The sequence below is a fragment of the Podarcis bocagei genome (assembly GCF_964188305.1).
Source record: "Podarcis bocagei genome assembly, chromosome: 13".
Classification (NCBI taxonomy): Eukaryota; Metazoa; Chordata; class Lepidosauria; order Squamata; family Lacertidae; genus Podarcis; species Podarcis bocagei.
In genome coordinates, this window is record NC_138138.1 from 15,827,143 (window position 1) to 15,840,070 (window position 12,928).

General features: G+C 44.9%; 1 protein-coding gene across 2 annotated transcripts in view; it reads right to left on the bottom strand.

The window, feature by feature from the left end:
- Positions 1-1,092: 1,092 nt before the first annotated feature.
- Positions 1,093-12,928, bottom strand: part of MYO1D (myosin ID) — a 171,870-nt gene continuing 160,034 nt past the window's right edge. Inside the window, exon 22 of one of the 2 annotated variants that reach the window (XM_081166191.1) lies at positions 1,093-3,766. In XM_081166191.1, the coding sequence (XP_081022317.1) occupies positions 3,610-3,766 (157 nt within the window). In that variant the 3' untranslated portion in view covers positions 1,093-3,609. The remainder of the gene's footprint in view (positions 3,767-12,928) is intronic. The other variant, XR_014001258.1, reaches the window with a different exon arrangement.

Sequence of the window (12,928 nt, forward strand, 5' to 3'; positions counted from 1 at the left end):
TTTTTATTGGTTTTCACAATATTATAAACAAACAAACAAACACACCAGACAAACAAACATAAATCATAGCCTTATTGAAAATTACACTTATTAACTTTGTTAAGTGACTTCCTCGCTTCCCCTTGGTTGAATTTCATTGCATGTCCTTTTAACGGTTTTCCAAATCCCAATTCTTATGAAATTTAACTTAAACATTAACATCCTTAAATCTTCACCTTATGGAATTAAACATATTAATTCATCACTTAACATAAAATCCTAAGCCAATTAAGTATCTGCAAGCTATTTTCAATTAATTTAACTTAACAAATTTAACTAGATAATCATTAAATTTATTCCACTCTTCCTGATACTCCTCATCCTTCTGGTCGCGGACTCTTCCGGTTAGGTCGGCTAGCTCCGAAAAATCCATCATCTTCATCTGCCATTCTTCTATTGTTGGTAATTCTTGGGAAGGGAGGGAAGTTTTGGAGAGGGAAGTAAAGAAGTGCGTGAATGGAGGGTGGGGCAAAGGGGGCGGGGACGGATGCCCTTATGCCACCGCTAACGAAATGGAGCCCGTGGTTGACAGCAATCAAACAGAACCTCCCAGGGATCGACTACTCAATCCCGATCAACCAGTTGGACAACCCTGATCTATATGAGATAACACCTAGCATAGTTAGCAAGAAAGAGAAGCAAATCTCCAAAGGTCCATGGGACCTTGCTATGTACCGTATTTTTGTGTGTATAACATGCCCCCGTGTATAAGACACCCCCAATTTTGGGGGACTCAAAAATAAGAAAATGGGTGGGGGGTTGCCTAGAGTTGTTCAGCTTTTGGAGGGGGAGATTGCCTACAGTTGTGGAGCTTTTTTTTGAGGGGGATTGCCGAAAATCGCTCACCAATTGCACAATCGTCAGCCTGCTCATCACCTTCTTTGTTTCGAAACTCCTTGTTCTTGATCCCTTGAGTCATGCGGACTTTAACAATTTTCCAAATACTGCCCTGTATCCCTCTCCCCCCATACCCGTTACTTCCCTTCACCCATGTGCAATCTTCTCTACATAATATTATTTCTGTGTGCTTCCCAAATACAAAAAGAGAGAGCATTATTGGGTATAAATGATACTTCTTTTATTTATTGCAATGAATGATGTAAACAAAAATACATTTCAATTATAACAAGGGTGCTTGCCCACATTTCTATATAAACTACATTTAAAAATGTTCATTCCATTATTCCCTCAGGCTTAAAAATCAAACATACAGTTAAGGAATAGTTAATTTATAGATAAAACCGAGAAAATCTCTCTTTTCTCTCACTCACGCACATACACACAACAGAAAAGACACAAATACTGTATATTCATTTAAATCAAGACAAATACTTCATAGCATGCGACATAGCCAGTCTTACAGATTTGGAGAGACTTCCTTATCACACGATTTGTTTATTTATTTTGCATTTCTTCAATTTCTAAACCACCCTTCATCCGAGGATCGGAGGGCCGGTTTCTGTCATCATTCAAATGCAGCAATTATGCCGGGACACCGTATGAAAGTGCTAATTAAAAAGTTTCCATGGCTAATTTGGCTGCTATGAAAGTGAGAGCTGGAAGGCTTTTGAGTAATTAACAGAGAAGCAGAAGAAGACACTGGGATGGGGATAGGTCCGTTTCGCTACTGGCAACAGGGAAGAGTGCAAACTTTTGGTCGGGTTTACAAGATGGGCCAGGACCAACCTGAACGCCGTTCGGCATAGATGTGCCTGACATTCATTGGAACGAACGCAGGGATGGCTAATGGACTTCATACATGCCATAAGCGGATAAAGACTTCATATGGTATTGACTACCCCAGCCTGTGGGCATCTCTACCAAAAGGAACTTTAAAATGTGGATCTTGCCACGTCCAGGCTAGCAAGGAAAGGGACCCAGATGGTGGTCCCCTTTTCTGGAAAGCTGGACCACAAAGATGGGGAAACAGCACAGCCAGAATGGCTGGGAACTGTGTAATAAGGACTTTGCCCATCCATCTGATGGTGGTGGGGACTTGCTCCCCAGGAACAAGCCAGTTTGCTCCACCACCCATTAATCTTGGAAGGGCATTCCCTTGCTTTAAGAAAACCTGATTCAACCGAAGTCATTCAATGTTCCTACCTGGGTTGTGAGCAATCGCAAAGTCAATGAATCCTGACCTGACCCGCAGTGTCAGGCTTGGTCCCTCCACACCCCATTTACTTCATTTTACTTATTTGGTATTTTGCTTATTTGGTGTGGGCCTTTGTCAGGTGCTCCAGAACGGTGCATCTTGGCCCATGTCTCGAGATGCTGGAAGCGCTCAGGGTCAAGCAAAACACAGCTACTTTGGCACGAGAAGAAAATAAAGCTCGTCGACGAGGCTGTGCCCGCTACCCAGCGGAAAGCCGGAGAGACAGACAAAAGGCAACTAACTATGAGGCTACACTGGCCAGAATGATGCCAGCCGCTTGGATAAAGCACACTGTGAGCTGGCCTGAGCGATCGGCTCCAGCGCTTGCACTAACAGCAGCATTGCAAAGGCAAATCTGTGCCAAGTCATGCACAAAGGGGAGCCCCCCTCTCTGAAGATAACAGACAAACTATAAAGATGGTGCTCTTTCCATCTGTCTGTTGGTGTCCGGGTGCAACCACCTAGAGCCCATCTGGGACTCCAGTGCAACACAAGCACTGCAGCGAAGCAGTTAATGCCAAAAGAGGACATCCTTTCCAGGGCGCAATGGCTAATGCCACCTAGATCAGGCTTCCTCAACCTCGGCCCTCCAGATGTTTTTGGCCTTCAGCTCCCATGATCCCTAGCTAGCAGGACCAGTGGTCAGGGATGATGGGAATTGTAGTCTCAAAGCATCTGGAGGGCCGAGGTTGAGGAAGCCAGGGCAAGGGCAGCCCACGTGCTGCCGTCCAATGTTGTCGAGACTCCAATCAGTAGGGCCAATGTGCAGGGATGATGGGAGCTAGGAGGCCATAACATCTGGAGGGCTCTAAGTGGGCGACCCCTGGCCTGGGGAGGGGGCGGTTTCTCTCAGGCACAACCTCTTTGGAACAAAAGGGGCTGGGGAAACTCCGAGGAAGCTGCTGCCAGCCCCTTGCCCCTGTGCTATGGAAAGCCCACCTCTTTTTAAGTACAGATCACTTTTAAAATTAAGGCCTGCATAAAATCCAAAGGGGTTTCCCCCCCTCCTATTCCCTCCCATACAAGGCTTTGGAGTCCCAAGGATTAATTACACAACCATCTTAGGTATTGGGGGGGGGGAAGAATAGGAGGAGGAGAGCGGAGGAAGATATATATATATATATATATATATATATATATATATATATATCCATTCATAAAAGGCACTTTGCTAAAACATGGCATGGGAGCCAGTTCTAAATTTATAGCCAGCACAATGGAGGGGCTATTTTAAGCTCCTGCTCAGTGTAGCAGCTTTAGAGATGTCTAGATGTGTGTCACAGACAAACATCTTTACAACCCTCCTCCTCCTCCCCCCACGTGCAAGATTCAAGGCACAAGAGGAAAGGAAGGCTGCTTAGAGGGGGAGTCTCTCTCTCTCTCCCCCCCACAGCCCTCCCCTAGCAGAAGCAATGCTAATTTCCAGGCACACACAGAACGAAGCCTGACCGATCCTTGGTGAAGTTTGGCTCTGATTGGTTTATTCTGGTTTCCACGGAGATGGTGCATTTCCGACCATGCATGCTGCACTGGACCGGATTGGCGACGCTGACTTGCAGGCGGCGTTTCTCACTGCAGGGCGAGAGAAAGAGAGGGGAAAAACACATTAAAGAAAGAGACTTTAAAGTGTGTGAAGGGGAGAAGAAAGGCCACCTTGAACTTGTAAGATCAGCTCCACCACCTCCTAACAGCTCGGGAGGCCGTGATTAACGGCCAAGATTAGAACGGATCATGCAAATGAAGAAAAAGAACCACCGACTCCTTCAGCCACGGTTCTGGAAAGGCCATAAGGGAGGGCAACCTGTGCATTCTTTGGGATGGGGCCAGGGAAGGTGCGTAGATAGAGCTACTCATTCAGGCTTAGGTACAGAGAGTTAGGTACTCTGTTCAACTGATGGAGTTCCCTCCATCACAAACCCATTTCTGATATTTGCACTATTTCCATCTTTTGAAAAAAAAGGGTTTTTAATTTCAAGGAATGAAAGCTTTATACAGTGGTGCCCCGCAAGACGAAATTAATTCGTTCCGCAAGTTTTGTCGTCTAGCGAATTTTTCGTCTTGCGAATCACGAAATCCCATAGGAATGCATTGAAAATCAATTAATGCGTTCCTATGGTCAAAAAAAGTCCAAACAAAGCCAAATTTGGTACAACAACAGTTTATTAACTGCTCTTTAAAGTCACACATACTGTAAAGAGCAGTTCAAAAATTGAAGGGAAAATAAATTAACTTTATAAACAAAACATGTCTTTGTTTTTAGACAAAGGAAACAAAGTCGCGAGACATTTTCATCTTGCAAAACAAGCCCATAGGGAAATTCGTCTTGTGAGGCAAATCGAAAACGGAAAAACCTTTCGTCTAGCGAGTTCTTTGTCTTGCGAGGCATTCGTCTTGCGAGGTACCACTGTACCCAAGAGGCATAGGTAGGCAAACTAAGGCCCGGGGGCCGGATCCGGTCCAATTGCCTTCTCAATCCGGCCTGTGGAAGGTCTGGGAATCAGTGTGTTTTTACATGAGTAGAATGTGTGCTTTTATTTAAAATGCATCTCTGGGTTATTTGTGGGGCATAGGAATTCATTCATTATTTTTTTCAAAATATTGTCCGGCCCCCCACAAGGTCTGAGGGACAGTGGACTAGCCCCCTGCTGAAAAAGTTTGCTGACTCCTGAGAGTGACACGGAGACTGCAGTTGTTTTTGTGAACAGCTTTCTAATACAGCTGTTCCAGCAGAATGAGTTCCAGAGACTATTTTGCTGTATTTTAACAAATCGTTCCTGATGGAGGTAAGAAGAGGGCCAACTCCTTTGCTCACGTCATGTGGGTGAGACTTGGGTCCTTCCTACACTGGCTTGCTCTCTCCTAACACTCCAACTTAGAAGCCCCACATAAGAAATTCAACCCCAGAGTGAAAAATCAGATCCCATAAAACAGCCCTGTTAAAAAACAAAACAAAACAAAAACACGACCCTTGGATTGAATTTCAGGCTTAAATAAAGAGAGTTCACAGTGTTTTTGACAATGCTGTCCATGGGAAAGAATTTCCAGAAACTTAGGGCAAAGAGAAACAGAATATTTAATTTTAAGCTGTTATTCAGCTTTTAAAAAAATGTAATTTCCATTGCGGGGGTGCAGGACATTCAGCAACTTGGGTAATTTGCATAGAATCATAGAATCATAGAATCATAGAATCATAGAGTTGGAAGAGACCACAAGGGCCATCAAGTCCAACCCCCTGCCAAGCAGGAAACACCATCAGAGCACTCCTGACATATGGTTGTCAAGCCTCTGCTTAAAGACCTCCAAAGTAGGAGACTCCACCACACTCCTTGGCAGCAAATTCCACTGTCGAACAGCTCTTACTGTCAGGAAGTTCTTCCTAATGTTTAGGTGGAATCTTCTTTCTTGTAGTTTGGATCCATTGCTCCGTGTCCGCTTCTCTGGAGCAGCAGAAAACAACCTTTCTCCCTCCTCTATGTGACATCCTTTTATATATTTGAACATGGCTATCATATCACCCCTTAACCTCCTCTTCTCCAGGCTAAACATGCCCAGCTCCCTTAGCCGTTCCTCATAAGGCATCGTTTCCAGGCCTTTGACCATTTTGGTTGCCCTCCTCTGGACACGTTCCAGTTTGTCAGTGTCCTTCTTGAATTGTGGTGCCCAGAACTGGACACAGTACTCCAGGTGTGGTCTGACCAGAGCAGAATACAGTGGCACTATTACTTCCCTTGATCTAGATGCTATACTCCTATTGATGCATGTTGGGTTTTAAGAATCTTCCCCGCTTCATGAGTGTAATAATGCAGTTTTATTTCCCTTACAAGAAAGACAGCTAACGATAATTTTAAATGCAGGAGCTGAACGTGCAGCTGGCAAGATTAACATGCCCAAATGCTGAAATGTTTTTTTTGTTTTTTTTAAAAAGGTCCTGTATCACTTACTGAAAAATGGGAACAGAATCCCCAGAACACTGCCAAATTTCTTTTTCTTTGAGAAACCTAAACTATCGCACCAATTCATTGTTTTCTGCCAATGCTTTTCATCAGAAAAATAATTTGCTCCCCCACCCTTTTTAGGGAAAGGACCACGGAGTGCTTAGATTGCACTTCTATGCACACCTTCCATGGGAGTAAGCCCCGTATGTGACTGTCTGCTGAATAAACGTGCTCAGGGCTGTGCCGCTAATATTAAATATTAGTCTGCTTTTTTAAAAGAAAAGAAATGAAAAGGGACAAGACTAACAAACAATAAAGACGGTGCACAACACTGATCGCTGTCACGTCAGGGTGCCATCGGGACAGGAGGCCAAGTCTTCCAGGTATTTAATACTTCTTGACTTAACGCCACAGTGAGTTGCATTGAAAATCCCTGATTAATTTGCTATTTTTGCAGTGCCTTAGCAGACCCAGATGAACACATGGTAAAGCCACAGCAGATCACAGGTGGATGCATCTACAATGTGAATCACCGGTGTGTGTGTGTGTGTGTGTGTGTGTGTGTGTAAGAGAAAACAATACTCTATACCAGGCTCAACCTCGGCCCTCCAGATGTTTTTGGCTTACAACTCCCATGATCCCTAGCTAGCAGGACCAGTGGTCAGGGATGATGGGAATTGTAGTCTCAAAACATCTGGAGGGCCGAGTTTGAGGAAGCCTGCTCTATACTTTCAAGTACATGCCTCCCCTCCATTTGATTGAGCAAGAATGTAGCTGTTGGATATTGCTTTTACAAAGGGCACTGGCAACAAATTCTGCTTCTTGTTGTATCACCAGAGGTTTCAAAATCAACATCATTCCCTCTCACTCATAGTTAACTCTCCTCTCCCATCGCCTGATCACATTCGACTAACTGACTCTTGAGATTTGTGGTATGGTGGAGTATAGGTAAATCTAAAGGAGCCCTGGATGGTTAAGTCCAGTCCAGGGCGACTATGGGGTTGTGGCGCTCATCTTGCTTTCAGGCCGAAGGAACCAACGTTTGTCCACAGACAGCTTTCCGGGTCATGTGGCCATCAGGACTAAACCACTTCTGGCGCAACAGGACACCGTGACGGAAACCAGAGCGCACAGAAATGCCATTTACCTTCCCGCTGCAGATAGATACCTATTTATCTACTTGCACTGGTGTGCTTTCAAACTGCTAGGTTGGCAGGAGCTGGGACAGAGCAACAGAAGCTCACCTCATCACGTGGATTTGAACAGCCGACCTTCTGATTGGCAAGCCCAAGAGGCTAGGTGGGGATGAGTCTATCAAAAGGTGGTTACCATCACTTTTGGATACTGTTATAGCAAACAAGGGCACTGGTCTTCCAACATAGCTAAGTTGAACAAAGGTGTTCCTCAATTTCTGTTCCTCATGCCTGCAAAGCTAGGTGTGAAAGCAGGTCAGCAATACTTTTTCAAAGCTTCGGAGCCAGAGGTGGTAAGAAGCTGTCTAAATAAGGGGACTAGGGTGGCGCTGTGGTCTAAACCACTGAGCCTAGGACTTGCCGATCAGAATGTCGGCGGTTTGAATTCCCACGACGGGGTGAGCTCCCATTGCTCAGTCCCAGCTCCTGCCCACCTAGCAGTTCGAAAGAACATCAAAGTGTAAATACATAAATAGGTACCACACTGGCGGGAACGTAAATGGGGTTTCCGTGTGCTGCTCTGGTTCGCCAGAAGCGGCTTAGTCATGCTGGCCACATGACCTGGAAGCTGTACGCCGGTTCCCTCGGCCAATAATATGAGATGAGCGCCGCAACACCAGAGTCATCTGCGACTGGACCTAATGGTCAGGGGTCCCTTTACCTTTACCTTTTAGCAGTTTCACTGCTGTGCATGAACTTCCCCATCTCGAGGATAGGCACTTAAAATAAAACAGAAAAGCAGAAATATGCAAAATAAGCAAACTTAAACACATTCAGAATCTTGGCTGCCAGTACAAAACTGTGCATGCACATGCAGAATACACTTGCCTATCGGAACAAGAAGCAGAAATAGCACAGAGCCAGTTTCATCAAAACTTCACAGGAAGTCATTTGCAGACAGCCTCCTGCCCACAGACCAGTTCAGTAACCTCTGCTCTTGAAAGGCTGCAGAAATGATTCATCCAATGTGTGCAACAGAAGCTGTTTTTCTTTCCCCCTTTTAATAAAAACAAACAGCGAGGGTCTAACCATGAAAAACAAGCAGTATTTACTTTTCTGGTTTGTGCCATAGGCCTCTCTCACTACACATTTTAATGCCAACTGGGGCCATGTATGTGTCTGGGGTCACAGTCCACACGTAGAAAGCATGCATGGGAAGGCGGTGACTCTAGCAGCAATGTCCCTAACAACAGAGGGCTTTTGAAAGCTGGCTTGTAAGACGCTGCTTCAGTCTCCAAACTGTAACTAAGAGCTCAGTGCTTCAGGGACAGTCCCAAACAGAAAAGGCAGGTCCAGATTCAAAAGGCCAGCTCACAAATAATGGATGACAAATCCAGGAAATCCGAAATCCCAAGGGGGCAGAAAAGGCTGTTTATGTACGTGGCCCCGGCTGCACGGATGCTACTAGCCCAGAGATGGAAAGAAGATAAAGTCCTTACCAGAAAAGAATGGCAGATCAAGTTGATGGACTATGCCAAAATGGCCAAAATGGCCGGAAGAATCAGAAATCAGGAAGACCAACATTTTAATAAGGAATAGGGAATATTTATAATTTATCTTAAAAACCACTGTAAACAGTTAAAACTGTTAGCAGGACTAGAGTAGCACTTGTAGTTTAATGGTGAATTTTGGACATAATGGAGATGTGAAAGATTTGGATTATCATAAAAGAAGCAGGAGGAAATGATTAACAATAGGATCCACAAATGGGAGGAGGGGGAAGTCCAGAAGATTCCTTGGAATCTTTTTTTTGTTATATATTGGATATGTGATCGTAAAACTCAGATTTGAAAACCAAATAAACAATAAAAAGGATTCTCTATGGGTTGTTTAAGATAAGAGTCATACTATTATGCTACCGACACTTTTCTTAGATGATTATGTGCTCTGTATTTTTTGGCGGACATCTTTAGATGTACATGTTGCACAATGTACCTGACCTTTGTTGCTGCTCACCATTAGCAACGAGCAGGGTGAATAACTCGAAGTGTCTTGAAACAGCTGCGGATGCCTGCATGCAGCAGAGAAGAAAGGGAATGTACCTGTGTGTTCTGGTGTTGCTTCCCAAGCCAGCACTTGCCTGCCACCGGTCAACCTAATTCTCTCGTGTCCAAGCCCAAGACTTAGACAACCTTACCAGACTGCTGCGCATATTTCAGATGTCATAGCACCTACCCAAACAAGCGCAACTTGTTGAACCCATCTCCCGTGAGCACCTCCCCTGGCGTTCATGAGAGCTGAACACAGAGGAACTTATTTCCAGTGGAGTATGCCCCATATTTGTTTAATCTACCCCCGCACCCTTCAATGTAAAAACATTTCACAAAAACCATTGTGCAACTCTACTTAACATTTCTTTCAAAGGGCGAAACTCCCTCCCTAGCAAATTGCCTTATGATTTATACAATAGCAGGTAATTGAAAGCTATGTTATTTTGTGAATCAGTGTCACCCTTGCTGTTATTATTAAATTAAAAAACACAACACTATCCTCTAGTTCCCAGAAAGACAGAAAATGTAATAATAATAATAATGATAATGATAATGATAGGGTGGCCAGAAGACAAAATGAGTCAGAAAGCTGCAATACATGGCTTTCTTGCCTAAATTGTTTTTGGAGAGATGAATGTGGCAGACAGCTGGACTGAAAAAGGTGCCCAAACACCTGAGAGGCAGGTTCTAGCAGAGATGATCTGACCTTAGATTATCTCAAAGTCCTCTTTACCTCAAAGGTGAACAGACCCAGGGAGCTATACTGCTAGGCTTACTCATTAAATCCACCAGCGGGTCTAGCTCAGGGGTAGGCAAACTGAGGCCCGGGGACCGGATGCAAACCCATCACAAACCCATTTCTGATATTTGCACTATTTCCGTATTTTGAAGCTTTTGAAAAAAAGGGTTTTTAATTTCAAGGAACAAAGCACACCAAAGCTGTATACCCAAGAGGCATAGGTAGGCAAACTAAGGCCTGGGGGCTGGATCCTGCCCAGTCGCCTTCTCAATCCGGCCTGTGGATGGTCCAGGTATCAGTGTGTTTTTACATGAGTAGAATGTGTCCTTTTATTTAAAATGAATCTCTGGGTTATTTGTGGGGCCTGCCTGGTGTTTTTACATGAGTAGAATGTGTGCTTTCATTTAAAATGCATCTCTGGGTTATTTGCATGGCATAGCAATTCGTTCATATTTTTTTTCAAAATATAGTCTGGCCCACCACATGGTCTGAGGGACGGTGGACCGGCCCACGGCTGAAAAAGGTTGCTGACCCCTGCTCTAGCTTCAGGATTTCAGAGTTACTTGCATGTGGGCAAATGGTGCTGCTTGCGTTCCATTTTGCACCCAGCGTGCTTCAACGTCATGGAGAGAAGGTTTAAAATGGAAGAAACGTGACAAGCCAGAGATCACTTCAGCTAGAATATTACTCACATTGTTCCACGGAAGAAACAAGAGAAGAGAAACAGTCTGTGCGGGAGAAAAGCAGAGGGGTGGAGGGTTTCTGCAGGGAGAAACCACTGCTTTCAAACACTACAACTCTCTTGGTCCTGGTCACCATAGTAACCTGGATATTAGCCGTTCAATCTGATAGTGCATCACTGCCAGCCAACCAGAAGATGTGACTGTCATGCATGCTCTTATTTGGCTGGGGGGCGGGCGGGGGTGGGGCTAGAGGCTGCTGCCTCCTCTAGGGATGCCTGCTTACGACCCAATTTTAAAACCGATCGCTTATTAGTATTAGGGAAGGCCAACGTGAGCAGCAATCCTCGTTCATCTGCACAGCTCTGCAGCACAACAGCATTTATTCGGGAAATGCGCACGCACTTGCAGGTGACTCCTTCCTGCAACACCTAACGCTCGCTAAACAGGACGTGGGACAGGAAATGGACCCCCCCCCCGCCAGAACAGGGTGAGCTTGGGGATACAAGTTGCTGGTTTTGTGCTCTGTTTTGCTCTGCTGCTCACAAAAACCTTGCAGCTGTTGGGAGATGCAGCTATTGGCACAAGGTGATCTCGGGGTGGATTGAGGGCATAAAGCAGACTGAACGCCATGACCCAGCACACTCGCAGAAAGCTTCCCTCTGGAAGCACTGCAAGATCTGGAACCTGAACACAGAACCACCAAACCGAGCAGTTTTATTCACTTAAGCGCATAGCTGGTACTGGTTTTTTCCATCAGCCCAAAGTCTACAACAAGCATGCCCATTTTGCATACAACGCATCCGAATAGTAAGTCCATTCAAGGAGGACAGGTCACAAAGTGTCTTCAGGGTTCATGTCTCCAACATCCACTTCACATCTTTGGGAATTCTCTCCATGAGCAACTTGCCAACATCCGGGGATCTTTTAAAGACACACACTCATCAGGGCTTTCAGTGGCAATGGGAAGATATGGAACCTTTAACTTTAATTTTACTGGTTAGAGGAAAGTTCAGTCGCCCGCTCCAAATAATCTTGGACAGAGAGCAAAAACAAACAAACAAACCAAAAAGGAATACATCAAATAATGGCTATTGGTCACCCTCCTGAATTAGTTTCCGTGTCCGTTTTCGTTTGTTCTTGGCTATAACCTGTATTTAGCTGACCAATAAAATCTGATGTTTACTAGCTGTTAGTTAAGAGCAGCCTCAGCAAAGTGGCTCTAGGCCCATCCCCAAAAAGAGGGCACTATGGCAATCCCAAAGCTGAAGTTTTAGCAGGTAAGCACTGGAAGGTGTAGAATGCTTGTGCACCTCTCTTTGTTGATCAGGACTGCAGACACATTCCACCTCTCCAGAAGTTCAACTACGACGCCTGAGCTAGCAACCCTTAAGCTAGCTGTTCCCCTGCACACCTCCAGGAACGTCCAGGATGTAGTAGAAACATGCAATGCAATGCCTAACTCATTATGGGTGGCAGTGCTTTGCTATTAGCCTACAAAGATCTGAATTATTTAGGATCCAAATATCTTTCCGACCGCCAAGTAGCCCAGGAATTATGATCATCAGGAGAGGCCCTGATTGTTCTCCCCATCTACAGCAGAAGCTGGGAGGGTGGTGGCAAGAGACAGGCCTTTTCTTGGTGGAGACACCCTGGTTACAGAACCACCTCCTGGGGAAAATCAAATCTGCCCCCACTTCTGATATTTTTACATGTAAGCCGAAGACTTTTCTGTTTGCTCAGGCATTTGGAACATGAAAGCTGTCCTGGTGGCTATTTGGGCTATCACTGATGTTACCGATTTCCATCATTGATTGTGTGGTTTTTATTTGCTACTTGCCTGTTATGTTATCATGGTTTATTTATTTATTTTATTTATTGAATTTATGTACCGCTCTATACCCGGAGGTCTCAGGGCAGTTCACAGAAAAGATCACAATATATAATATCAAAATAAGAACAATAACGCCCCCCCCCAAAAAATAGCCACATTTTAAAAGGGTATAGGATGTCCATCAGGTCAACCAAAGGCCTGGTTAAAAAGGAACATTTTTGCCTGGCGCTATATAAAGAAGGCACCAGACAAACTTCCCTGGGGAGAGCATTCCGCAGACAGGGAGCCACTACAGAGAAGGCCCCGTTCTTGTGTTGCCACCCTCCGCACCTCTCGAGGAGGAGGCACACGAAGGAGGACCT